The 26,332-nt window shown below is 46.1% G+C and overlaps 2 protein-coding genes across 8 annotated transcripts; one reads left to right on the forward strand and one right to left on the reverse strand.

Annotated features, from left to right (window-relative positions):
• Positions 1-1,048: 1,048 nt before the first annotated feature.
• prg4b (proteoglycan 4b) lies at positions 1,049-7,391 on the forward strand. Of its 2 annotated transcripts, none has more exons than XM_023804584.2 (12): positions 1,049-1,200; positions 1,366-1,451; positions 1,663-1,779; positions 2,233-2,352; positions 3,095-3,382; positions 4,032-4,880; positions 5,268-5,354; positions 5,489-5,625; positions 5,766-5,922; positions 6,016-6,129; positions 6,375-6,494; positions 6,881-7,391. In XM_023804584.2, exons 2-12 carry the CDS (start codon positions 1,382-1,384, stop codon positions 6,985-6,987), a joined length of 2,166 nt encoding a protein of 721 aa, XP_023660352.2. In that variant the 5' UTR covers positions 1,049-1,200; positions 1,366-1,381; the 3' UTR covers positions 6,988-7,391. The 2 variants fall into 2 exon arrangements, with proteins under 2 accessions (XP_023660352.2, XP_023660353.2); XM_023804585.2 differs by having other exon boundaries at positions 6,016-6,123.
• tprb (translocated promoter region b, nuclear basket protein) lies at positions 7,020-26,329 on the reverse strand. Of its 6 annotated transcripts, none has more exons than XM_072700109.1 (51): positions 26,118-26,329; positions 25,398-25,502; positions 25,236-25,309; positions 25,019-25,115; positions 24,763-24,866; positions 24,485-24,649; positions 24,300-24,392; positions 24,143-24,223; positions 23,925-24,012; positions 23,480-23,620; positions 23,273-23,364; positions 22,984-23,181; positions 22,791-22,898; positions 22,481-22,710; positions 21,597-21,760; positions 20,692-20,831; positions 20,188-20,336; positions 19,567-19,729; positions 19,224-19,358; positions 18,995-19,135; positions 18,742-18,907; positions 18,430-18,596; positions 18,159-18,311; positions 17,583-17,699; positions 17,248-17,451; positions 16,959-17,146; positions 16,686-16,833; positions 16,403-16,540; positions 16,093-16,224; positions 15,886-16,016; positions 15,577-15,787; positions 15,356-15,502; positions 14,934-15,132; positions 14,639-14,835; positions 14,481-14,554; positions 14,196-14,392; positions 13,632-13,928; positions 13,320-13,468; positions 13,094-13,174; positions 12,785-12,994; positions 12,569-12,703; positions 12,140-12,233; positions 11,815-11,993; positions 11,599-11,670; positions 11,411-11,499; positions 11,200-11,297; positions 10,197-10,292; positions 9,875-10,031; positions 7,789-7,907; positions 7,416-7,514; positions 7,020-7,226 (listed from the first exon to the last, which is right to left on the reverse strand). In XM_072700109.1, the coding sequence occupies exons 1-51, from the start codon at positions 26,266-26,268 to the stop codon at positions 7,192-7,194; spliced, it is 7,098 nt and encodes a 2,365-aa protein (XP_072556210.1). In that variant the 5' UTR covers positions 26,269-26,329; the 3' UTR covers positions 7,020-7,191. The 6 variants fall into 6 exon arrangements, with proteins under 6 accessions (XP_072556210.1, XP_023660348.2, XP_023660345.2 ...); XM_023804580.2 differs by having other exon boundaries at positions 11,200-11,300; positions 11,411-11,529; XM_023804577.2 differs by having other exon boundaries at positions 11,200-11,300; positions 11,411-11,529; positions 13,632-13,931.
• Between the last annotated feature and the right edge of the window lie 3 nt (positions 26,330-26,332).

Raw genomic sequence — 26,332 nt, forward strand, 5'->3', positions numbered from 1 at the left:
TCCGTTATAAAAAAAATCAGAAAGTGGAGAGGGTTGGTTGGAGGAATGGGGTTCCTTGAATATCAGTGTTTTTGTTTACTTCATAAATATTGCAATACTTTTGAGTATTGAAGGAAATATTTTGACCTTAATTTTTACATTTTAAACTAGTCTCTGTCTGAACAAATGTTCCAGACTGTTAGAACTATTTTACTGAGGACGGAGTCTTAGCAATAGGCCAGCATTTGTTTTCAGAGACATTACTTCAGTAAAATAAGTTTATAAATAGTAAGCCTCCAAATGTCTTCCAGGGGTATTCTTCCATATGCTTTTTATCAGACATGAAATGCTAAGGTCTGCCTCGACACCTCATAGGAGCCATGACGTCATTATGCAGGCAGTGCCTGAAACAGTTTGTTATTTCTCAGAGTTGAATAGGGGATTGCAGACATCACATAATTCTCCCGGGAGGATTATTAACATATGACTGGAGATGAGTGTTACAAGTTATGCTTTCTGCTGCATTCATATTTTCTTCCACGTTCCAAAATATTTGCGCTTTAAATGAATTATTTGAAGTCAGTCATAGAGAGCTTTGTTAACGTTCATCGCATAAAAATAGGCACAAAGTGCGCTCCCACTCTGGAACACCCACTTGCAGGAATCCCTGCCAGTAGGAAACAAAACTGAATAACCGACCGGTGTGAGAGAAACATTAAAACATTATGCCAGAATTTCATTTTGACAATTTCGATCAGTTCATCTGACAGTGTAATGTCTTGGTAAATTATTGGCACAGACGTGTAATTCTTTAAAGCAATTCTGAAATGCATTTAAATTAAAATAAACGATGAGCCCAAATGTATATACTTTAAATTCCAAACAGATTGTTTAAATACGGCGTTAATATTAATTGAATTGTTGTGTGTAAAAATGATCCGATCTGAAGAACATTCAGTATATCTGGCATTTAAGACGGGAGTCAGCATGTGCTGTTACCCCGCACTCTTCGCGCAGATAACGCTGGTGCTAGTCCAGGTATTACTAATAGTTTTCATGAGTAAAAACAGGAAGTCTACGTCTCCCTTTCTTTTTTGCCTTCGGTTATGGCGTAGGATCATTTAATTAGAGGAACCAGCCCAGACTGAAAAAAATCCAGCCCTCACTATATAAATTACCACCAAAGAACATTTAGATTCACAGGAGCTCACTTGACAAGAAGTAAGATTTCTTAATTTACCTTTGTTTAAAATTGATTTAGTACAACATATGAATTTGAATGTTTATTTATAAGTATAATTATTACATTATAAAGAACAATGCGAAGTAACGGTTAATATATTAAATGTAATTTAAAAATATTCTTTTACTGTCTTTATCTTACAGTAGGCCTATTAGAGCAATGGCCCACACTTTTATACCACCTTGCCTTATGGTGTTGATGTATCTTCTTCCATTGTGTAGCGGACAACGTAAGTGCGGTATCTTTCACCGAATCAAAGTGCAATATATTCTACTGGCAATGTATAGAGCTAAGAACATTTCAGACACTAATTACTGTTTACATAGTTTAATGATTAAACACAAACAGACCCATGTTCGGAAACCTTACTGGTTGCTCAACAGAAGTTTTCAGCTGCAGCTTTAGCATTATGGTGAATGAATATGTCGTTCCCTTAACAGCGAGCTGCAGAAACCGATGCGGAGAATCGTATCATCGCGGCAATCGCTGCCATTGCGACTACAGCTGCATCGTTCACAATGAATGCTGCGGGGATTATGAGTCTTTGTGCACCACGGGTAACGGTCTTCTTTTGGTGTTTATTTGTGAAGGAATGCACAGCCCCCTGAACACATCATATGGCTGTAGCACTGCTAGTATCGTGTACAAATGACCGCATAAAAAGCTATACGGCTTATATGTGTCCTGTGTGGCGCTCTTTGGCATTAGACAGCAATCGTATTAATACCTGCATGCATTGTAGAACAGAGTTACTCTTGGAGGAAGATAAGAAACATCACCATCAGCAGAAAGGTTCAGCTTTCTCTGTCTTTCGGGTTCACGGGAGAGTTGGTACTGGAAATAATCATTTTAAAAACAGCGTACAGTTATATACTTGAAAGTTATGTTTGCAGTAGGTGTAGTTTTCCGTGGCCTATTGAACCTGAAAATATATCATAAATAAATATATGGCAAATACAAGCATAAGGAATATAAATGTAAGAAATTTAGAGAGTAGGTTTGATTTGCAGGAGACTCGTGTAAAGGGCGATGTGGTGAGTCCTTCAAGCGAGGCAGACAGTGCCATTGTGATGCTGAGTGTACTCAATTTAACCAGTGCTGCCCTGATTATGTGGGGAACTGTGGTAAAGGTAAGTCCTGTGTTCTAGTAAGTCATGCATGCTCACTTCTGGCATGATTATAATGAAAAAAATGCATCCAGTATTATTAATTCGTCCGTCCATATAAATTTGTCCACTGCTTATCCATATTAACTCATATTAATTACTTATTTAATCAATTAAGAAAAAAACGTATCCTTGTGTATTTCTGAGGAGGAGCTTTTTCAGGGAATAGTTATATTATACGGCATGCATTTCCAAAAAGAAGTGTGTCCAGCACTGTAATTAAGTGTAGAGCAATTTTTCTAAACTTAGCTCGTTTTTAAGATAAGACCGTCTGCCTTCCTCATCATGTCACAGTATCAGGAACCAAAACTCACTCAGTCCTCACGTATTCCAACGAAGAACTTTCACTAAATTTCCAAAACTCACATAATCCACAGAAATCTTCTCCAAAGTGTATCCCATGGACTGAGTGAATTTTGGAAATTTGCTTTTCAATCATGAAATCCATGAAATGGCTAGGATTTACTTATGGGACTGTCTTCAGTTTAGAGCCTATAAAGCTGTCGGGATTTACTTAGTAAATTACAGAAAAATAACTAAGGGATCTTGAGGTACTCGCCTGCTTGAACCACTGGTTCAAAGAAGGCAGTCAGGCTGCAGATGTACTCTGAGCTGGAGCTCGAAGAGACTTTTTCCACAGGCGGCAGATGTTTCTGGCCCATCGGAGAAGGGTCAGTAATCAGGATTACTGTATGTGATCATGTAGCGGAGTCTGCGGACGCCGGATCCACTCCCAGTCCAAAGAATGGTGAAGGCCACGAGCCCCCAAAGCCGAACACACCCAAAACGGATTCGACGCCTGAAAGCACGGCTGTCCCTCAGCGCTCTGAGCAGTACCTCCAGGATACCTCCGGCATGGAATCAAGCTCAGTTTCAGGGGACGGGGATGGATCGTTTCAAGAAAATCAGTCTGGAAGTTCTCCAGAAACAACTACCCTTTCCAGTGGCCGAGATGTGATTACCATCTCTGCAACCAGCAACCCAACGGCCACAGGTAACGAATACGTTGCTATGCTTGTAAATGACCACTTGCTTATGCATGGAAATAGTGTTACACGTACCAGCATGCTAGGCGAGAAAAGAGTGTTACCCCCCAGCTGACAAACATCAGCTTTGACGGATTTTATCAGTGCCATGAGTGGTTGGAAGACAGATGAATGATATAAAACCTTGAACACATGGAAATGCTAATCATTGCTCTACCAACCACTTATCACCAGAAGCCTGTCCCAGGCAGCATAGGTCAGTGATTCTCAATCCCGTGTTCGTGGATCCCCAGACAGTCCACATTTTTGCTCCCTCCCAGCTCCCTGGGACAGGTTGCCAGTCCACTGCAGGATACCTGACAAATACTCCCTAGGCAATTTATAGGCAGCAGTTATCTTAACTGCATGTCTTGGATTATGGGAAGACACCAAAGTACCTACAGGAAATCCACACAACACAGGGAGGACATGGAAACTCTACCCACACAGAGCAAACGTGGCATTAGAACCCTCACCTCTAACCCTAGGGGGGGGTGAGAGAACAGCAGTACCCACGGAGTATTAAGCAGGGATATTTTGACTCTTGGAAAGTTACGTTCCATATACTTTATGGTTAAAAATTTTGATTTTCTGTTTTCTTCCTCTCCATTATGACAGTGACCCCTGCTGATGAACCCTCTGATCCTGAACCTTTCACTAAAGGGAATGACCCTGATGTCAATATGAGCTCTGGGGGAGGTGAGAACTCCCCCAGTGCTGAGCCCTCAGGTCACATCCCTGAGGGCATAGAGGAGGTAACTCCTGATCCTTCTCTTGGGTCAAGGAGCTTTGTGTTCACAGAAAATCCCACAGATGCAGATACACAGGGATCAGATACGGAGGGATCGGACACTCCATCTTCTGAAAAATCTGTAGCAGGAACACCACCAACTGATCAGAAGTTAGATGAAACAAACTCTGAGGATCTTGCAAATGGAACATTATCGCAGGAGGAGAGTTTACATAATCCAGACTCCAGCTCTTCGAACAATGGAAATCTAGCTCCCTTGAGCTCAGATGAGTTCAGTTCTACACATAGCCCCGAGACCATGCCTACAAATGAGAAAACATCCCCCACACCCCAACAGCCCACTACTCCGGGAAGCTCAGTTCCTAATGTGTCAGCGGACACGGTGAACATCTCGGGCGACGCCCCTGATGACACCTCCCTCCCGGAAACCCCACCCGCCGAAGTGGATTCTCAGACAGAACCGGTGCCCTCTGCGCTTGACACACCGTCTGCAGATGATGTGGCTGCCAGCACTGCTCAGCCCGAACGTCCAGCTGCTGACCAGCCGGCCACAGCTGATGCTGAGCGTCAGGATGGAAGAGGGGATTCTGGGGACCCCAGTTCTGTGGCTGTGGACCCAATAGCCTCCACTGGGAAGCCTAGCAAACCTGAAATGCAGACAAACGGCACAGAGGCCCTAAAAACCGACGATCCCACCGACTCAGACTACCTGGCAGGTAAAATCCTCTCCCCATCATCATTTTCTTTGGTTTGAAACATTAGGACAGTGTTTCCCAACCCAGTCCTCGGGAAACCCCGGACAGTCCACGTTTTTGCTTCCTCTCGGCTCCCAGTGCTCCTGTGCCAGGTATTCGGTGTTCCTGATTGGCTGAGAGCTGGGAGGGACCAAAAATGTGGACTGGTCGGGGTTCCCCAAGGACTGGTTTGGGAAGCTGCATTTGGAGACTATTTAGTCTAATTGCATCAAATTCTGACATTGAATGTTAAAAGGTGGAAATATATTCCGTGCTTTTGGAAAATGCAGAGTGTTAGCTCATCTGCAGTCAGTTAAGTGTCTTTCTCCTGAATGCTGCTACCATTTTCCTGACTTGGTTCATTTTCAGACAGCAGCAATGACACCGACCTTTGCAACGGACAACCCATCAGCGGGCTCACAACTCTCCGCAATGGGACGATTGCTGTTTTCCGTGGTGGGTAACATATCGCAGTCATTTCTCCAATTTTCATCCACCAGTATTCAGTTGTTTTAACTGTTCTACTGAAAAATGGACTAATACTGATCACAGGATATATGCAGCCATTGATGTGTTCGACACTTTTTCAGGTCACTACTTTTGGATGCTGGATGACAACAGGGTACCGGGTCCCGCCCGTAGTATCAGAGAGGTGTGGGGCATCCCATCTCCTATAGACACGGTCTTCACCCGCTGTAACTGCCAAGGAAAGACTTACTTCTTCAAGGTACATTTACAGTTTCCCATGACATACAACCATTGTAGAAATACAACCATTGACAAGTCATAGTTAAATATTAACTGAAGCTATAGTAGAACAATAAACGCAAACTACTTTGATCTATGTACACTATCTGTGCTTCACAGGGGAACAATTACTGGAGGTTTGAAAATGACGTCATGGATCCCGGTTACCCTCAATCAATCTCCGCGGGCTTCAGTGGACTGGCTGGCAAGATCACCGCTGCCTTGGCCGTCCCCGAATACGGGCGGCGATCAGAGTCTGTGTTTTTCTTCAAACAAGGTAATTTCTCATCGCTGCTCAAACCGCTCATGGCTGTACATTTACTACTGGCCTCAGTGTTTTATCTTCCGTTGCCCTGTGGTTCACTTCTAGGGGGCCTGCTACAGAGATACGGCTTTAAATATGGGACAAGCCCAACCTGTGGGCAGAGACCCAGGTACATGGTGGTCACTGTCAGGAGCAGACATGCCCGACAAGCAGGTAAAGGTGGGCCTCACTTCTTGGTTTTAAAGTTAACGTAGGTAAATGTATAGCATGTGATATTCATGCGACTGAACATGCCAGAACCTACAGTCTCCACAGAAACACGTCTGTCACCAAGTGACAGAGGCAAAGAATAAAACTGAAATAACATCAACTGTACAAAGTCGTTTAGGATTTATTCATCCTTGCCCATTGTTGGATAGACAAAAGTTTTGATAGATTATCGTCCGATTCTTTCATTTCTACAGAAGACGGCCTTGAAAGGGAGATTAAAATCACATGGAAGGGACCTACTCTGGTGACATCTGCAGTCTCTGTACCCACTCCCAGGACACCAAACGGCTATGTCTACTACATCTTTTCAAGGAGTAAGTGCTCTGTTGAGTATTAGCTTTGGATGGAGGCCAGGGTTTCTTTATTATTAAATTGACACATTGACGCACATGGGCTTTCTGGTCCACACTGACAGACCACGCTTGAGAGGTTGGCAGACGCCATTCATAGGAAGTCAGCTCACCCACTCAGAGATCCAACTGTCTAGTCATTCTGTCACTAAAGAAACACCCATCGCTGGTAGGCTGCAATGTCATGAGAGCGTCAGGTGTTAAGTCTACATTCACTTTGTGTTTTCAATGGGAAAGGTTACCATGAACTCATTAGCTGTTTTTCCAGCCCCCGGATTTCTTGCTTGTATTACCTGTCTGACCAGTTTGAGTCGTCAACAAAAGGTAATACATTTTCTTGTCTTCTCCAGCAAAATATTACAACATCAAGGTCGATGGCGATCAACCAGCCTTGGCCTCTCCAGAGCCTTCACAATCTCAGGAGAACTCCGCAAAGAGCTGGTTCAACTGTCCCTGAATTTCCTTGCCGAAAAGAAAATGAACACAGACTGAAATTCTTAATTTTTAATAAAAAACACAACACTGCTTTGCAGGGATTATTCAGAAACCTTTAAAAGTACAATAAAACACACAAACACCTAAAGCAAAAACAAGATCTCAGTATATTATGAACTACAGTAAGCCTACGGCTATGGCAATACAGCTGGATCCATTTCATGCTTCACCTGGCGAATCGACCCCTTATTCCCATTACACCTGCAGAAGAAAAATTATATATGCAGCTTTAAATAAAATGAATGACCAAAGCCAGAAGTTAAGAAATGTATAAAAGAAATTGAGGTGTATTTGTTCAGTTTGCTGCTGTCCTCTGATGTACGAGTTCTACCTTTTTGTATTTTGATTAAAATGCGAAAACCTGAAGCCTGTAGCTGTGTCCTTGCTCACCTCTCCGGAAGCCTCTGCCCCTCTGCTCTCTCCAGCGCTGCAGTTGGCGCCCAGGAGGGGCTCTCCAGGGTTTGGGCTGGCTTCTGCTGCTGCTTGGGTCTGTGGGGAAGGGTAGGGTTGGGCTTAGCAAACATCAAGCACAGCCCCATGGCAGAACTCCCGTTTCCCATAGACATCCTCAGAATCACAGCAGCTCTGCTCTTACACGCTGCCTAAGCTCAAGTCCTGGGTGGTACAGGGGAGCTGCAGTCATTTCCCATTAAAATTTCATAATGAAGAGTGTTTGAAGTTACACAAAGGGAGTACAGATCCAAATCAAAAGCAGCACGGCTTGTTCCAGCAGAGTCGGTGTCCCCAGTTCCCCTCGACCGACCTGAGGAGCTGGAGGGCGGCTCCTGACTGCTGGACGAGAGGCTACCGCTGCCTGACGGCTGGGCCAGCACCTCCATCTCTGTCTGGCTCTCGGGTTCCATACTGGACTCAGCCCCGGTTCTGTCCAAAAGAGCACAGTGTAGTCTCAGGTATGCTTAAATTAGAGTCCAAGCAATTTAATGGTTTGGTCATGGTAGATTTATTCTGGAAGTTTGTGGACACGATGGGGAGGATGCTGACATCGATGTACAATAGTGTGCAATATCCAAGATGGCGTCTGGAAGGGTTGCACTGGTACAAGCTCTTCTGCTGTTATATGTTTTTGTCAGTAAGGGTAAGTTTGTACCATTCACATTTTTTCCTGCATTCAACATACTGACTGAGTGCTGAACGTTAGCTTACGGTCTAATATATCCCAGACCTTGACATACACCATTTTTAGCCAACATTATTCACTTTACATGGGTGAAGTCATAATGTTTTGTCTCATTGGTGTTTACAGCCAAGAAGGTTTATTACACCTCAGGCAGTTTGCAAATAGTCATTCGGTATGTTCATGTGCAATTCCAGATGAATTACATGTATTGAGTATACCTGGAGTAAGCTTACCTACACCGGGTAAACAACGACGATGGACCAACACCCACTCAAAATGTGAACGTACCATCCATCTCTACCGGCAATGCTCGTTTCAAACATCCATTTCATTAACTTTTTCTACTCCTCCAAACCCAAAAGGATTTCAATGCCGGGCAATCTGCTTCAGGGAAACCTGGCTTGACCAAAAAGTCCCAGACTTTGCCGTGAACCTTTGTGAGCTTGGCCAGCACATTTCTGCTCTTGAAAAAACTTTTTTGGATTCAGCTGTAAGTTCTGGGGCATCTTAATCATGCTTGCTTGTTGGACGAGCTGCCCAATTATGTACAAAGTGGATCACAACAGCCTCAAGGACAAAACACTGGATCACTGACAACGCGTTTCGGCAAGCGTGCCAGTTTTCCCATCATGCACCCCTTGGTAAGTCCGCCTGTGCTATGCTGCTTTTAATTCCCATGTACAAACAAAGGCTCAAAGTCAATAGACCAAAAAACAGTGACTGATGTCATGGACAATGGATGCTTCTGCGACACTGAAGGACTTTTAGCTGCACTGACTGGGACATTCTCAAAATATCTAATGGCAGACAACTGTACTGATGTGGCATCATCATACATTTAATTTTAGAATTTATTCCGCATATGATGTGTTTCACACTATAGACATGATGGATGCTCTCTGTACTGACCAGGGTCTTCTCAGCGCTACACTACTTGAATTTCCACAAACCACTGCATATCATGCCTTGTGTTTACCCCCTTTGTATATCATGTGTCTTTATTCTTTGTAATTGTTATTTATCAATCGTGATGTCAGGTAACAGTAACAAGCGGTGCCAACTAAAATTTCCACTGGCCTTGGTTTTGTGGCATAAGGATAAAAATTTGTCTGCTAAAGAATATTTTGTTTATGTTCACACTTTTTCAGAAACTCCCAAAGCGCCCCAATGTGAACCACTTACATTCCTATATATGCACATGTTGGTTTAATTCGACCGCTAGTCTACAATGCTTGGTTAATCAATACCCTATAAGTTAACCAAGTTAAATTAATTGAGCTGGTGGTGAAATTTAAACAGGCAGAGCACCCATGAGAAGTTTGGGCACTAAAGTTGCAGTCTTGTAACCATCCAACTAGCTCTCAGAAACTTCTTGAAAAACATTTTTGCTTTTTATTGTATTACTGAGAAAACCACTATATACTGCTCACATAAAAGCTTTTATATAGTACTGTAAATATGACTATTAAATGATTATTAAAACAGTCTGGAACAGTGTTGCAGTGTTTTATAAAGTTATTTTAAGCTTCATTGTGTCCCTCCTAAGACAGTGTTTTTGGTCAGATTATGTGAACCACTTTTGCTGAAAACAAGATTCACCTTTTGCAGGCTGTATGCTGCAGACAGACCCCTGTGCCATGCCGGCTTTTCGACCAAAGCTACAGAAAAACCCGCTGTTGTTCACCGTAGGAGCCGCAAGTCATCGTCCTACCCGTCACTCTCCGTCTCCAAGAGCACCTCGTCTGCGTCATCCCTCGGGCTGGCCATCCCATGGGGCCGCTGACCCGCCGTGGACGTGGTCGCCATGGGAACAGACTGGGAGGCATGCTCCGACCCGTCGGAGGGATTGGACTCCGTGAACACTGTCACTGGGAGACAAAAAGTATGTGTGGTTTAAAAAAAATCAGTCATATGGCAGAAAAAGGAAACGGGGCAAAAAAAAAAAAGAGTAAAATAAAAGGCCCAACAAAGTGGCATTTGTTAGATCTCAGTTTAGTTTTAGGTCCAAAATGTACAGGTGTGCTGGCACTCACCTGGCGCTGCCACCTGTAGCGGGGTGGTGGGCACGCTGCGGCCCCCCGACTCCTCATGCTCCCCCATGAATAGGGGACTCTCATACATTCCTAGACCTGAGAAAGGAAGGGTGACCAGCTGTGAACATGTGACTAACCTGCGGTATATCAGTTCACATGCAGTTAAGAGAGAGTCCATTCCACCAGGCACTCCAGCTTCTGCCATCTATAAAGTGCCCATAGTCTGTGAATCTGTACTGGCCCCAGTGACAGACTGACACTATTTCCAGTGAACCCCTGTGCCTTCTGGATGGTTCACTAACCATAATTCTATGTAATCCAAGTAACCTGGTAAATGAATTCCCATAGGCTGACATTGCCCTGGTTTCACGGCCCCATTTCAAGTTCCAGAACTGCATGGGACTGTGGATTTAGTCCCCCGTTATGTAACCAATCCTCAGGAGATCAATTCATCCAGCATAGTGCAAGATATTTCATTTTCTACATTCATACTGTAAATGCATGCGGAGGAAAATGTAGAAGATAGCAAGCATGTACAGGTATTACAAAGTGAAACGACAGTCCATGGTTTTCTTCTAGGTTTATCCTAAACGATTATTCTGCTGAGGGTTTTTTTTTGGGGGGGGGGCACCGTTTTCAGGCAGCATAGGGCACAAAATGGTTACACTAGGGGTGGCCAACCTCATCCACAAAGAGTCAGTGTATGCAGGTTTTGGGGATAACCTTTAAGTCAGCTGTTCAAACCCAGGTGTGAGGATTCCTCAGCCAATCAGTCCTCTAATTAGTAATCTAATTAGGTAGTTGCAGCGAAAACCCGCATACAGAGCGGCCCTTTCTGGATAAGCTCACGCTCCCCTGGGGTGCGACCTGGGTGTGATTCCAGACCATCACAGGGAATGCAGGCACGCACTCATCTACACAACCACCGTGGTGGTTTTCCTGACTTGGTTCATTTTCTACACCAAACTGCATCACTGACCTGATTTTGCAGGCGACAACATACCTCCTTGCGAAGCTAGCTGTCCCAGGTCCGAGCCAGCCTGGCCCATATCTTCAGGTGGACCGAACCGGAACCGGGGAACACCGGCCACCTGAGGAGAGCTGCTGACGGGCAATAGCAGGGTTAGGGAGGAGGGCTGAAGCAGGAGTGTTCAGGACGCCTCAACATGCACTGGACACGACAGCGCTCAAGTCGGCCCGGCTAATTCACTTACTGGATGGCCTCGGCGAAGCTGTCACTGCGGTGGGGCAGCATCAGCGTGGGGGTGCTGGGAACCATCCGGTCCTCCTCATCAAAGCAGGGCTGCGGCACAGCATAGAGCAGACGGGACGCCTTAAGACGGGGGGGGGGGTGAGCTTGGACTCTCCCTGTTCTCCCAATACACACGGATGGGCAACTCACCGTGTTGCTGCTGACTGGAGGGACGCCTTGTGTCCCTCGGCCCCCAGGGAACTGACGTCTAATGGGAATGCGCTGAAGGAGAGAAAAGCATTGGCATTCAAAACATGAAAAACAGATGCCCACAGGGACCAACGCCCAGACGCACGTTTCCGGGTGAGAAAGGCTGCCGTGAGCGTTTATAAGAAACCGTACGATACTAGATAAATGCGCACACACCTGCGGGGGCGGCCCGAGTTCCTGGGCGGGGGGGACCTGGATATTGAGTCGGGGTGGCAGGGTATGAGACGGTCTCCGTGGCGACTGAGGTGGGCGGGGCACCTGCCGGTCAACATTCAACTGCTGGTCTGGCTGGGACTCTGTAGGAAAGGTTTCCATGTTGCTGTTGCTTCCTTCTCCTGGAATGAAGGATACATTAAAATTTAATTCATGTTATGAGAGAAAAATCAATCAGACCAGGAAAAACTGGACTTCATCCAAGCCCCTACACCCACAGACCGACGCCCATCAGCAGCACCAGGAAAAACAAACTGTTTAAAATTACCACTGGATGTCTGGGTGTCGGCCAGCCTCTGGATTGAGTCCCCAGCCCCCAGGATCTCCTCGTTCTCCGTGCTGGCGTCATTGGCCTCGGTCCCCTGGACCACGCAATTCATAAACAAAATCACCACTCCATGCGGAAAAACCCGAAAACAAGTCACATGTGTGACGGAGTGTGAGCTTTCAGGGAAATGAGGATGCCATGTGCGTTCAGTGTTTAAACAATAAAAGCAAACACTCCCTCCCTTCCTCCAGGACAGTGACGCCATTTATGTAGTGTCTCACTGCCGCCCACCATTGGTGACTCAGTCCAATTCTCTTTATTGCCGTTCCCAGCAAAGTCTGTAACAGTATTTGTGTGTGTATGTAATCACCAACATGCCAGCGAACATGGAGACCAGGGAGGACATTGGGGCCGAGTTCGCCAGCTCACCTCCAGATCGTCTCCCTCGTATGGCTCATCACACCCCCCTCCGCTGCCACTCTCCCCATTGCTCTCTTCTCCTTCATCACCCATGCCAGTCCCATCGTCATCATCATCTTCATCGTCATCATCCTCCTCATAGTCCTACAGACAACGGTTTAGAATATAATCTCTAAAGGCAAAAATACCTCATACTCCTTAAATGGGTTTTGTAAACAAATTTACCTGTTGTTCCTCTTCCTCCTCCTCTTCTTCCTCCTCCTCCTCCTCACTGTCAGTGTCCGAGACGATGACAATGACATCGTGCTGTTCTTCCACTGGGTCCTGTGGGCAGACCTGAGCCTCGGTGGGTTGGTCCACGGGGACAGCCTGTGAAGAGTCACCGTCCTGTTCGTCCCCGTCCTCCAACAAGGGGTATTCCAGCTCCGTAGGTACCTGTAGCCATGCCCAGATGGATATGCTGGACTCAGGGCTATTCCAACACACTGGGTGCCATGACTTTGCACCTGGAGGTCACACCAGAGCAAGCCTCACCTGGCCAGCATCAGACGCCTCACGATTCTCCATAGGAACCTCAACTTCATCCACCATGCCTTCATCTACCAGTACTTCTTCCTAGGAAACACAAAAAAAAACCTCAAATTACTTACTGAATTACTACCCTAGAGCCCTTAGTCTAGCAAGTTCTATAATTCTTATAACATCTGCTTTGGTCCTGCCAAAGTCTTTCATGATTTGACATGCAGGGTGTGGCACTCACCTCAGGGTCCACTCTCTGGATGATACGGGGCTTCTTAGGGTTGGGTAGCTCCATTGTCTCATCTTGCCTGGTGTCAGTGCTGTCAGATGTACCCTCCAGGTCCTCCTCACGTATCCTCTTGGGGATGGTGCTGCCCGGCGTGGCTGAAACTGAAGAATGCGCTCATTTACTTACTGCAAACATGTGACTTCTACATCTGAACCTACGAAGATCACCACATACAGTTAAACTACACAGCTAAGGTAAGGTTAGACTGAACTCAAAACTGCTTGCTCAGTTCCAAACGAGAAGACAAAGGAATCAGAGGCACACCTGTACCGAAGACCATAGTGGAGGTGGAGGGTCTCTCCACCGAGGGACCGGCCATCGCCTCCATCGTGGATGAAGTTGGCTCTTGAGCGGCAACCTCCAGGGAAACCAGGGTCTGCTGGGTGGGCTGGACGAAGGCGGTGGCTTGCGTCTGAGGGGTCTGCTGAATCTGCTGCTGGGGCTGCATGTTTAAGAGGGGCTGCGCCAATGTGTTCTGGACGTTAGGACTGGTGGAGCGCACAGACCCGCTGGCGCTGCCGAAGACGGTGACGTGCTCCACTGGACCCTCGGACGGCTGTGCTGCTGAAGTCAGAAACCCAGGCCGCGTTAGCGCAACATGCTCAGAATTAACGTGAGCGCAACATGCTCAGAATTAACGTGAACGCAACATGCTCAGAATTAACGTTAGCATACACATCTTATCAATCCTTTCAAACCATCTGAAAATATCAGTTAGCTCTAAAAATATTCAGGTCTAGTTCTAAAAATATTTAGATGGTCTGTACTAGCTGAAGGCAGTCTGAAGAATGAGCCTCTGGGATTTCTCTGTCAGTCTAATGGACTCACCTTCCTGCGTGTCGACCTGAGTGGTGGGCATGACGGTGGCTGTCGGAGTCGGGGTTGGCACGGTAGCCGGAGTGATCATGGGCCGGATGCTAGCCCTGGGGGTGGACTTGTTTCCAGGGATGGGTGGAGGCTTGCTCGGGGTGGCCACGAGGGGCGTCGGCTTAATGTTTGCTGTGGGAGGCTCCGAAACGTTGGCGCTATGGTGCAGAAAACCGCCAATCATTGCGTGCTAGTTTCTGAAGCAACAAGATTCACGTTGGCTTTGCGCAATTGAAGACTTGCTACCTTCCCCTATCGGCGGCTGGAGTTGTCTTCAAGGTGATCTGCCTCTGTTCAGCTGGCCTCTGCTGCTCTTGGGCCTTAAAGAGAAAGGAGACACTGGTGTCACACAATGGAGACTGTCAAACTGAACGGATCCATTCCAGGATCACTACCCACGATACCTTGCTGGGGCCCTGCTCCTGGGGCTCGTCCCTCGGCTCGCCGTGCCGCTCCTGCTGGCCTCGCAGCTCTCTCAGCTCCCGCTCCTGCCGGCAGAGGCGGCCCTCGTACTGGGATTTCAGCGCCCCCAAACGTACCTCCAGCTCTTCCCTCTGCAGCTTCAGCTCCTCCATCTCCTTCAACAGCTGCTCCTTGGCACCTGTATCAAATATAGACACCCCTCCTGTCAGCGACCAGCATTAACGAGAGAAGGTTGGGGGAGGAGGGTTGGCACGCTTCACTGGGGCTGTTACTCGCCTACGAGCTGGCTGATCTTCTGCTTGGCCCCCAAGATGACCTTCTTGGTCTTCTCCTCCTTCTCTGCCATCTGCTGCCGCAGCTGCTCCTCCTGAGTGGCGCGCTCCTGCAGCTCCTGCCGGAGGCGGGCCAGCTCAGGCTGCAGCTTGCTCACCTGCTCCTGGAAGCTCCGTGCCTCTGCCTCTCGTTCACCTGCCACCTGGAACAAATGACCGGGTTACACCATGGACTGCTGAGTCCGTGTAAAACCGTAACCTGAACTTGTGTGTTAACAATTGTACAGTAATGCTTGTGGGACAAAGTAATAAACTCATTACACCGTACTATAAAGAGAAATACCCATGGTAGAATATATCCAAAGCCTTCCTTGACTCCCTTACTAAGGCACGACCCATCTGGATTTCATCTAAACATTCCCTTACCTTTTGCAGGTTCTCCATTTGGCCCTCAAGCTCCTTGGTCTTAGTTTCCGCTTGACTGACCGTTTCTTTCAAGGTCTGGATCTCCTGGACAGAGGCCTGCTCATTCTCTGGCTCCAGAACTGGATGGGTAGCTGCCTCAGCAACCAGCTAACCAGAACACCACCCAATTATTCACAGAGTGACACAAAAATGATGGGGAAAGGAAGAGAAACGCGTGTTACCTGGTCGTGTTGGGCCTTGAGCTCCTCGTACTGGGTTTTATATCGCCTGCCGATCTTTTTCACTTGCACTATCGTCTTGACCTTCTCTTGCATTTCGAGGTCTTTGGCATCCAGACGCTTCCTTAACTCATCTCTCTCCAGGGTCACCTTGCCAAAATTGTCCTGCAGGTTTTGCACCTGGCTTTGTAGGGTGGTTATGGATGCATTGCTCCTGATTGGAAAGAAAGCTGTCAAAAACACGATTCCCCCCAAAAATACAGAATGCGAATGCAGAATGAGGAGAGCCGTATCTCCAAGCGGAGGTCCCACCTGTTGATTTCGGTCTTCAGCCGGGTTGTGTCTTCCATCAGCTGCTGGATGCGTTTCAGGTGGGCTTCCTTCTCAGCGTTCAACTTCTTGTACTCCTCAGGATCAGCGTCCTTCTGCTGGCTTATCAGCTCCTAAAACCAGGGTAAACACAATCATTACCTTCGGCAAATATACCTACCAGGTGGACCTGCAGGGGGACCTGGTCACCTGTGTCCGGGCCTTCCAGCGCTTGATGTCCATCTCCAGAAGCTTCTTCTCAGACTGCAAGACGCCACTCTTCTCACTTAACTCTGCGTTAGACTCCTTCAGGGGCATGATCTGTGCCTCTAGTGTATGCACCTGTAGATCATTAAAAAAAATTTAATAAATGACAACCATTCTGAATATTCAATGTTATAAGTTATAAAAGAACAGATTGTTTTGCTTGGACCACTATCTTTTCACAGCACAAAAGAATTATGTAAAATGAAGCGCTTCAGACATAAATCACAATACATGAACATATTGATGTTGACACCTTGTCAAGTGCCTGCTGAAGCTCTTGTTCAAGCTTCTCCTTCTCCTCCCTTAGCATCTTGTTGGTGTCCATGAGAACATTCATGGTCTCCGTCTTTTTCATCAGCTCATCGTGCTGCGCCAAGGTCTTCAAAGTTACCTGCCGAGGAAAACATGTGACCTATAAAATTTAAATACTGATACTGAATGGAAGGGATCCCAAGCACAGCACGCATACATACAAAAGCAAACTCAAGATTACGCAAATACTGAGCTCCAAAATTAGACCACCTGAAGTTCCTCACCTGAACTTTAGCACGCTCTGCATGTAGGCTATCCTGCACCTCCTTCAGTTCCCTCTCCAGGTGTTCCACCCTCTGCCTGTGGCGCAAGCTGTCCACCTGAGCAACTTCAAATCTGGCCTCAGCAATCTCCTTCTCTCTTCGTACAAACCTTCAGGCAAGAAGCATTGACATTCAGTGACTGTTCAGTGACATGTAGGAATAAACCAGTTGTATAACTAGCATTCATAGTAATGCCTGGAGAAAAGATATGAAAGATTCAAAAGGGACATTCACCTCAAAATCTCGAGAATTTGGTCCTGGGACTTGCCCTCTTCAGTCAGGGAGAGGTCGAGCAGGGTCCCCTGGGCGGCCTGCTTGACAGAGGCAGCCAACTTGCTGCTCAGGTTCTCAATCTGCTCGTGAAGTAGATCGTTCTGCTTCTGCAAATCTTCTGCACGAGACGTCAGATTGGATACCTCCTCCTGTGGACGTGGGAATAAAAGTGAGGTAAGAGAAAAGATACAGCTACATAAAGCAACAACCCAATGAATAAGAAAGAATCAAAGAATCCCGGACTAGTCACCTTGAGTATTTTTTCTTGGTCCTCCCAAGACACACGAGCCTCGAGCAGCTGTGTGCTGGCCTTAAGTGCCTTCTCCTCCAGCTGCTCGCGCATCTGGGCCAGCTGCCGGGCCTGGTTCTTCACAGCCTGGAGGGTCTCCACATCTGCGGCGTGCAGAATCATCTCCCGCTCGTATTTTTCCTGAGCCTCCACAGCGAGTTTAGCCTATAACAACAATGAACGTCAGAGTGGAAAATATCTGTAAGCTTTCCTTTCCAAAGACAGGCTTGCCTGTCTGTGAAATGTGGCATGCGTCGAGGGTAGTCTGGACCCGGCTACCAAAGCTCCAGCTATACCTGCTGCTGGCTGTCCTCGACGGCCTGCTGCTGGTGGGTTTCTAACAAGGCTGCCCTCTGTATGGCTTCCTGAAGCTCCACCTGAAGTTTGCTCAGATCTCTCCTCAGCTCAACCATCTAACACAAGGATCCGAAGAACAATCGCGTAAGTTTCAGTCACTGAAATGAACACAGATCTACAAGAAGGTTCCGTTCTTCTGTTAAACTCTAGTTCATACTTCCCTTCTTGTGTGCCATTAAGGTCCATGCATGGTGAACCGTGTGGACTTGTGTACATTTTACATTTGTCCATGTTCACGTATGGTTGCGATCACGCATGCTTACAGCAATGATATTCCACCACACCAGATTCCACCTACTGGAAACGGCTAGAAATGCACTAGCAATTTCTTGAGTAAACAGTCAATGCTCAAACAAGTCTGCTAGACCAGAAATCTGCAGTGCAGGCACACCGTCTGCACAGACACTAGATGGCGCCGATTACATAACGCGCTGCATGTGGACTATAGCAGCATGCAGACAAGTGAAGTACGAATCAAGCTTAAGATTCTGGTGGCTATAGCCTGGGGAACCTACCTGTTCCTCCATGCTCACGGTTGCTTTCCTCTTTTCCTCCAGCAGGTTCTGCTTCTCCTTCTCAGCCTGTTCCAGCTTTTCTTCCAGCTGCCTCTGGTACTCCCCAGACTCTTTCAAGCGGATCTCGATGGTAGAACTGGCCTGCTGAGTAATCTTTCAAAAACAACGAAAGGAAACTTAGACCTGTGTGTAGACAGGGTAAAATACAGCTCCAAAAACCTACATCACTACACTTGAACAAACTAAAGCAGAATTGTAGACACAGCCCCACCTGCTTCTCTTTATCAAGAGACTCTTCCAGACTGAGGATCATGGCCCTATACTGCTCCATGTTGGCGGTAGTGCTGTTCAGGCGTTCCTCGAGGTCCTTAGCCCGCTCCTCTGCCTGCTGGAGGCGCCTCTGAAGTTCCTCCACATCATGATCGGGTACCAGTAGCCCTGGGAGAAGACAAGATTGAGGTTTCTAATATGGTTCAGCAGTTTTTGGCCAAATTGAAACAAAGGCAAGTTGGCCAACTCTACTTGAACTATACGCAGAAAGTCCACGTTCTAGAAAACACCTCCAGTGGCACGTTCTGCTCACCTTTGTGGCTTCCCTGTGAGAGGGTGGAGACTTCCCGCTTCTTGACACTGCAGAGCTGCTCACGAATGGTGCCGATCTGCTGCTCAGCGTTTCTCAGCTGCTCCTTGGTCTTCTGGTGCATGGCAGCCTGCACCTCCAGCTGCTTCCTTGCATCCATTAGCTGCAGCTGTTAACACCAAGATCATGCAAGTGTAAGACAAAAGGTCTGGGAATGCATAGGAGTCCAAGGCCTATCTACAGCAGGGCTGCTTACATCTTGGTTGCGAGCCAGCAGATGGCGCTGCTCCACCTCGTGCTCCAGCTTCTTTTGCAGCTGGGTGATCTCTCGCTCCTGCTTCTCAATCTGGTTGTTGAGCCGTTGCCTGGTCTCGATGTCTGCCTTTTCCAGAGTTGCCTTTCAAAAGAAGTCATAGGATCATGAAAGCAGAACAGAACGCCGTTTTCCTTAACGATTTAAAATCTTGAACTGAAGATGCATTTACTTGGATAGATTGGAGGTTGGTCAGAAGCAGATTTTGTCCACGCTGCTCAGCTAGGATGGACTCCTTCTCCTGACACAACTGCACCTCCACCATCTTCAACATGTCTCTCTCCTTCTTGAGGTTCTCATAACGGCTCTATGGAAATTATATAGCTCAAGAACATGGTGGTGTACAAGTATGGTAAACAATCCTGAAGTTCATCAACAAATGAATCAATATCAAGGAAAACAAAAAAGGTCTCAACAGCAGCCTCTGTTATAATGTCAAACTTGTGTGTAAATTCTAGAGAATTTCTTGTCCTGCTGCAAGTAATTAAGTTGCCACCGGAACCAAAAATACTCACATCAGCCACAGTCAGCTTCTCTTTGGCCTCCTTCAAGTCCTCAGTCAGCGTATGAATGACCTGCTCGTGTTTCTGGTTGGCAGTGGTCACCTTCTGGTTGGTATCCCGCAGCGAGGCGATCTCACGCCGGTACCCATCCACATTATCCTGGAGCATCTCATACCTGAAGCAGATATTGAAAACACACACCACCAATATACCTAATCATGATCCACAGTTTATTCTGCCAATTCACAGTGGTCACCCTTAAGCTGAATATTGAACATTTAAAACAATGAGCTATAAATGATATTTGTATGAGCTAGATATATTTCCAATGAAGAGACATTGCATAACCTTCCTTATTTCCAGGAACTTCAAGCCTACCATATCAAAAGCATTCTGAATGACCGGAATCGTGACTCTTAAAAAGACAACCTTGATGTCACAGTTCTGCCACCCTAGTGACCTTGCAATGAGCCTGTCAACCAAAGAGTATGGAGATTTTTCCCCAATGAGTAAAGGATGGCTTGTATGATCTACGGGCTTTTGGGTTGTAATACATACTTAAAGTCCTCCACACCTTTGTGTGTGAAGCGGATCAGCAAATCGCTGAAAGGGGGGTCAGACTCGGCGGCCTACCGCTTGGATGCGAACTCCAGCTGGGTGGATGTCTTGGCATTCTGGGAGCGCAGGTCAGAGACCTGCTCCAGCAGCTTGTCGGTCTGACCTCCAAGGAGCCTTTCGCTCTCAGCCTTCTCATTCTTGTATGTGTTAAATGCTTCTTGCAGCTACACGGAAATGTTTTCAGTCATCACCATTTCATTAATCCACCCTCACAAAAGCACAATAATCTAATCCTTATATCAAAAGCAGACCAGTTCATGATACTGATCAAGAAGACAAGGTACTTTCAGGTTAAATCTCAAACAAGTCAGGCTTATACTGTACTCCTACGTTCTCACCTTCATTTTCAGGCCTTCTATTTATTTTGCCCCCAATCGAATGTCTGTGCTCATTATAACATCCTAATTTAGCTTCAGGAACCAATACAATACAATACAATACATTCTTATATTTCATTCTTTCTTTCTACGTACGACTCCTCATTAAACCAATTCACCCATGGGAGACAAGCAGCATCACCTGTTTAAGAGCAGCTCTGGCCTCCGCGAGCTCTGAGGATTCGGGCCCGGCGGCCTGCAGGGGCGTGGTCATGGTGGGAGTGACCGCCGGCGAGCGGCGGGGCGTGGAGGTCAGAGATGGCGGCTCAGCGGCAGTGCTGCCTGGAGGCAGAGTAAGTCACGCACAATACCTGCTCAAATTCACAATTAACTTTTTATAAAAATATATATGGATGAGAATGGCAGAACTTCACTCCTCATCCAGCCCTCTAGAGCTGTATCAATACTGCAATTAATCGATACACAGCGAAATTTCAATTAATTTATTGCAGTACCGTTTGACACCAGCAGATGGAGTTAGAGCTGAATGTTATCCTTTATAAACTGCATAAAAATATGCTGTTTTTGTAGCCTAAGCTAAGTGCACTGTAATGTGCAGTGTCTACCTCTCAAATGTTAAAAACAAATGTCATTCTATGTCCTTCTACATTTGCAGTTGTAAAAGCAGAAATGTGCATTGTACAGATGCACACAGAAATACATTATGTAAGGGAGTTTGATGAGCACAATAATTTCATTCAAAATACTGACTCATCCTTGGTAGTTATAAGCTGTTTTTGCCTGGTACTTAAATTTGGTCTGTTTTAAGTTATAGTTATTCCAATATTTCAATATTAAACTGTTACCCATCAGTATACAATCAGTGTATAATCTTGATGTGTTGAATACTGACAGTGGTATTGTATCGTGGACTAATTGGCAATATCCTCTAACGCAGTTTATTTCAGCAAGCTAGATCAGCTTAACTTTACTCCAGAACCTGAATTTGTCACCAGGGGTCGAAAATATATTGATCCACTATATCCAAGCACCAAAATGGCGCCAGAACCGACTGCCCCAGCCCAACACACTGGGCGTCACACTCACCCTGGATTGGGAAGCTGACCCCCGTGGTCTGGGCCAGCAGGACCCGGTACGTGTCCCGCTGCCGGACGATGGACTCCACCAGCTGCATCTGGTGGCGCCGCTGCTCCTGCAGGTCCTCCAGCTCATGCTGCGCCTTCTCCAGATTAACCTCGAGCTCTGCCACCCTGCGGGGAGCATCCTCAGGTGACCAAGGAGGCTACATAGCTACTAAAACAGCCTCAACACTCTCAATGAAGGACTTTCCAGGGCTCGGCCTATACTATGGTAAAGTGGAGCATAAATCTTGGTGCCAAAATTAGCCAAATGAGGGAAAGCGGTCCCCACAATTAAAATTTTGGATGATCACTGCCTTAAAGTATTTACAGGTCATCCCTTCACATGCATGAGATTTTGGGACAGATGGTCCCTACAAATATGAAAATTTGCATATAATACTTTGGTACTACTGACCTTAACTCATAAGTCTTTTAGCCTGAACAATAACATAAAAAGTCTAATATCAATTTCTAAACAAATTGTACTGTACACTATGAATGTCAAATTGCTTTATTTCCTACAGTATATATATATATATATATATATATATATACACACCTTTTTACATAAGATACAAACTATCTAAATTATTAAAAATGCAAATTAACGGCACTGAGACGTCTAAGTTATTGAGAGAAACGTGAGATTCCACAGTCTACTGCCATCTTTCGACAAGCTCCAGATATATTACCATTTACTTTTTCATGGCCAACTCGCAAATAAGAGAAACTATCAAATCAAATTTGTGCATCTGGAGGGACAACTGTACTGGTATTTCGCAGAAACATGCAGGTAGTCATTCGAAGGACCTTGTGGCTTAACTAAACCAAAACATCAGAAGATACTACCTTGAAGAGGTCGTCTCCACCTCCTCCTGCTCCTTCGCGTCTCCCAATTCCCTGAGAGCCACCAGAAGACGCTGGTTCTGCTGCTGAAGCTCCTCAACGCTGCGGAACGTCACCAGGTGCTGGGAGATGACCTCCGAGGTGCTGCTGACGTCGGAGGAGCTGGCACCCTCATCGTTGTGGATGACGTGATTCCCGCGTGCTTCCTCCAGCTCAATCAGCAGGACACGGACCTGCAGCGAGAGACCAGGGTGTTTTTTGCAACCAAATTTAAGGTTAATTCCTGACAAATACGTAGTTCTTAATTACGGACCTGCTGTGACAAGTCGGCGAGCTGTAGTTGAAGCCTCCGATTGTCCCTTTCCAAAACAGAGGAGTGCTTGCTAGCCTCATCCCGCTCTTTCTGCAGGCGATGCATTTCCTGAAACACCAAGCCACGCTCAGTATTCAATCGTTTATGAAGATCCAGATCCCTGACATTCTCACTCTGCATGGCCAGACCTTACCTTCATGGCCTGTTCCAGCCTAGAGGACAAACTGGCTACGGACTTCTGAACCCGCTCATGTTCATCGCGCTGGCGCTTCAGCATGGGCACCTTGGCCTCCACCTCCTTCAAGATCTCGTCAAGGTACTGGTTCACCCTCTTGTTTTCCATGCGCTCCAGCTGCAGCTGCTCCTGAGCCTCCATATAAGCACTGTACACCTTCAGGTCAGGTGATACGGGACTCAAATTGTGACTTCAAGTCAACCAGACACTCATTTAATGATACGGGTTAATGAAGCGATTTCGATACCTCTGTTATTTTCATGCCGGGCTTAACCATCTTTGACACTGCTGCCGCAGTTGGGGACATCGTAGTCAGCTGTTCTGTGAATGATGCTGATCCTGCAGGTACAAATCAATGTACAGGGATTGATCGTCATATGAGCCACTCCACGTACTCACTGATGTTTATTGTACATACATCCAAAAAAATACCACTTCTGAACAATTGTCGCACCTCCACGCTTGGGGTCAGACAGTAAATCATTGGCGTTTTCCAGCTCTTTTTCCAAACTCTGGATCTTTTCCTTCAGTTCAGCATCCAGCTTATCTTTAGACTTCTCCATTTCCAGCAGCCTTGCCTCCACACCTTTGTTAGCTGCATCGAAGAGTGAAACCAGTAAACACTTCAGCTACATTCAGGATGCATCCTATGGTATTGTTGCTAATTTAGTCAAAATAGGAAGTAAAAAAAAAACATTTCCTGATTAATAAATGTGTAATTTAAAATGCCACGACAATGAACCAAAACCCAATCAAGCATGTAAAAGTGTTCTAGTATGTGTTCCCACCCCCACATCTCACACACACCCACAAACACACACACACACACCGCATCATAACCCCATAAACCCACTACCTTAGGACAGTGCTTTCTTAAGCTCCCTTAAAACACCACCTACCATCCCCTGCCTCCTTCAGCAGCCCCTGCAGCTCCTTCACGGCTTGGCTGAGCTCGTCACTCTTTAATTCAGAGTCTGCTGCCGCACTCTGGAGGGACATTGGCACCACACAGCAGAAGAGTCAGAATGGGACCTTAACCAGCCTCCAGCCTTTCCTAAAGTAACTTAACCATAAACACGGCAGGCGGTGTACAGCATACCAGAAGCTCTCCCATTACCTTGTACAAGTCGCAGAGTTTAATCTGTGCATTCAGTTCGTTCCGAAACTTCTCCTCCATCGACGCCTGTTTTTCTTTCTCCTAAGGAAGAGGGGCACAGTCTAGACCAAAAGCCTGGCACCTGTTTCAAGACAGCCATAGCCAGTTAGCCACTTACGTCTTTCAGCTTGCTAATCAAGTCTTCTGCTTGCTTTTGGAAGTTCTCCCTTGACGCTTTTAGGGCAGTCACTTGGCTTTGAAGTTTGGTGACCTGTAGAGGATAAAAAGTACAATTAAAGTAAATACAAAATAAAAAGGACTAATAATGTTTAAAAACGTTCAAAATTCTATTGAGAGACTTACCTCATCTTCCTTGCTTTCCAGGTTACACTTCAGTTGAAGGATCTCGCTGCCCTTTTCCCGGGATAGTGAGAGCAGCTCCTCACGTTTTTCCTTCAACTCGGTGTTCAGCCATGTGTTTTGGCTCAACAGAAGCTCCTTCTCCTGTTCCATTCTCCTCTCTCTGTACTGAACCGAAAACCAAAATCGTTTGGTTCAGTGAGCGTCATCGTGAATGGCAAAGGGAACAACTACAGAAGCGAGAACCCAGGGCTGGGACGAGGGGAGAACGTCAAACTAACCTTGAAGGAAACCTCAGATGACTGAAGCTCATCCAGCTTCAACTGGAGCTCCATCTTTGTTGAATTGGTCTCCGCAAATTTGTCACTAACCCTTTTCAAATCCTCTATAAAGAGTTCAAAAACAAACACTGCACATGGTTTCCAGACACTTAAAACCCTCCATAAGGGGTGTTTGGACTGGTACATAAGGATATCCAGCTCCTCTCTCTGAAAATGGTTAGACTTTTGGTATGATGATGCAAGGAGAGACACATACCACTAAGATGTTCGACTTCTTGGCATCTCTTCTCAAGCATTCGAACAAGTTCTTGTTTTTCAGATTCAAGCCCACACTTCGTTTTCACAAACTGGGACTAAAATGGAGTCAAAAACACATGCACAAAAAATCAGTTCAGCTACATATTTAATACTAGTGCCTATTTTTTTCAAAACCACAGTTTCTGCATTAAGCATTAAAAATCCAAAGCATTAACCTCTTGTAGTGACAGTTTCTCCTGCAGAGATTCACATTCTTGTTCTTTATCCCTTAGACTCTTCATATTCTCATCTAAAAATGCAAAGGTTTTGATTATTTCAACTTATGTTAAAAAAGTAAACCAAACGATCTGGACAATCAGAAAACCAAGTGCACTTACTAATCTTGGAGAGATCTTCTTTGAGCTTGTGATTCTCCTGGGTTTGGGACAAGAGCTGGTCCCGACACTGAGCCAGATGCCTCTCGGCTTCGAAGTTTTGTTGCTCTTAGGATTCCACATAAGATTTTTATTAGATGAGGAAAAACAATTGATAACCGCATCTGCGTAACAGAACTACAAGCGAGTTCCATCTAGACTGATTCAGTATAAATCAGTCAATACGACAGTCAAGGCCAGGGTGACTAGCTAGTTATGAAGAAGAAAACAAGCCGACCAGAATCAACAAGGACAAAAATGTCTTATGGCAAGGCCTGGGTTCATGAGATGGGGCGTGATTATTATAGGTTGCGTGGTTTGTCTTGTGCGTTATATAAAGCAGACGTGACATTTTCAATCTAATCAAGCTCCACACAATTAAGACAAAATATATACAACTTGGAGTCGGTGGGTGATGCTGGTATTATCGGCACTTTAGCCCAAAGGTTCATTAGTATTTTGCGTTACTACGGCTGTCACTCATGTAACCACAAACTTAACCAAAAGCTACTGGTTAACAAATGTGATTTATGTTCCGTCTATCATTTAAAGCAAACGAGGACTAACATATCTAACTTACGAATGAATACTTATCTGCCTACTGAGGCAGTTATCCTGATTACTTCTCCACAATTTCCTTAACTGCGCAATGTTTAAAAAGCTGCCATTTCCGACGAAGCTTACCACTGTCCACCTTGAATCGCTCATGGCGCGATTTAAGAGAGTCTATCTCGGATTGCTTCTCGCAGAGAAACTTCTCTAATTTATCCCGGGTGGCTTTGGGCAGCTCAGCTATCTCACTGTGCTCCACCACCAAATGCATGATCGCCGCCATGTTTCCTTCGCAGCACAATTTGTGTAGGAGCGAAGGACGCTTGGAAAATACCGCCGACGATACG

Source organism: Paramormyrops kingsleyae, chromosome 15 (assembly GCF_048594095.1).
Source record: "Paramormyrops kingsleyae isolate MSU_618 chromosome 15, PKINGS_0.4, whole genome shotgun sequence".
In the NCBI taxonomy this organism is placed as follows: Eukaryota; Metazoa; Chordata; class Actinopteri; order Osteoglossiformes; family Mormyridae; genus Paramormyrops; species Paramormyrops kingsleyae.

Excerpts from the sequence above, each read along its gene's own strand:
- prg4b (XM_023804584.2), top strand. The coding sequence starts at position 1,382 with ATGGCCCACACTTTTATACCACCTTGCCTTATGGTGTTGATGTATCTT. Across the intron at positions 2,353-3,094 it reads TGTGGGGAACTGTGGTAAAG|CGGAGTCTGCGGACGCCGGA; the intron begins GTAAGTCCTGTG and ends GTGATCATGTAG. Across the intron at positions 6,130-6,374 it reads TGCCCGACAAGCAGGTAAAG|AAGACGGCCTTGAAAGGGAG; the intron begins GTGGGCCTCACT and ends TCATTTCTACAG.
- tprb (XM_023804577.2), bottom strand. The coding sequence starts at position 26,268 with ATGGCGGCGATCATGCATTTGGTGGTGGAGCACAGTGAGATAGCTGAG. Across the intron at positions 22,711-22,790 it reads TCGCCGACTTGTCACAGCAG|GTCCGTGTCCTGCTGATTGA; the intron begins GTCCGTAATTAA and ends CTCTCGCTGCAG. Across the intron at positions 13,932-14,195 it reads TCAGGTCGACACGCAGGAAG|CAGCACAGCCGTCCGAGGGT; the intron begins GTGAGTCCATTA and ends TTCTGACTTCAG.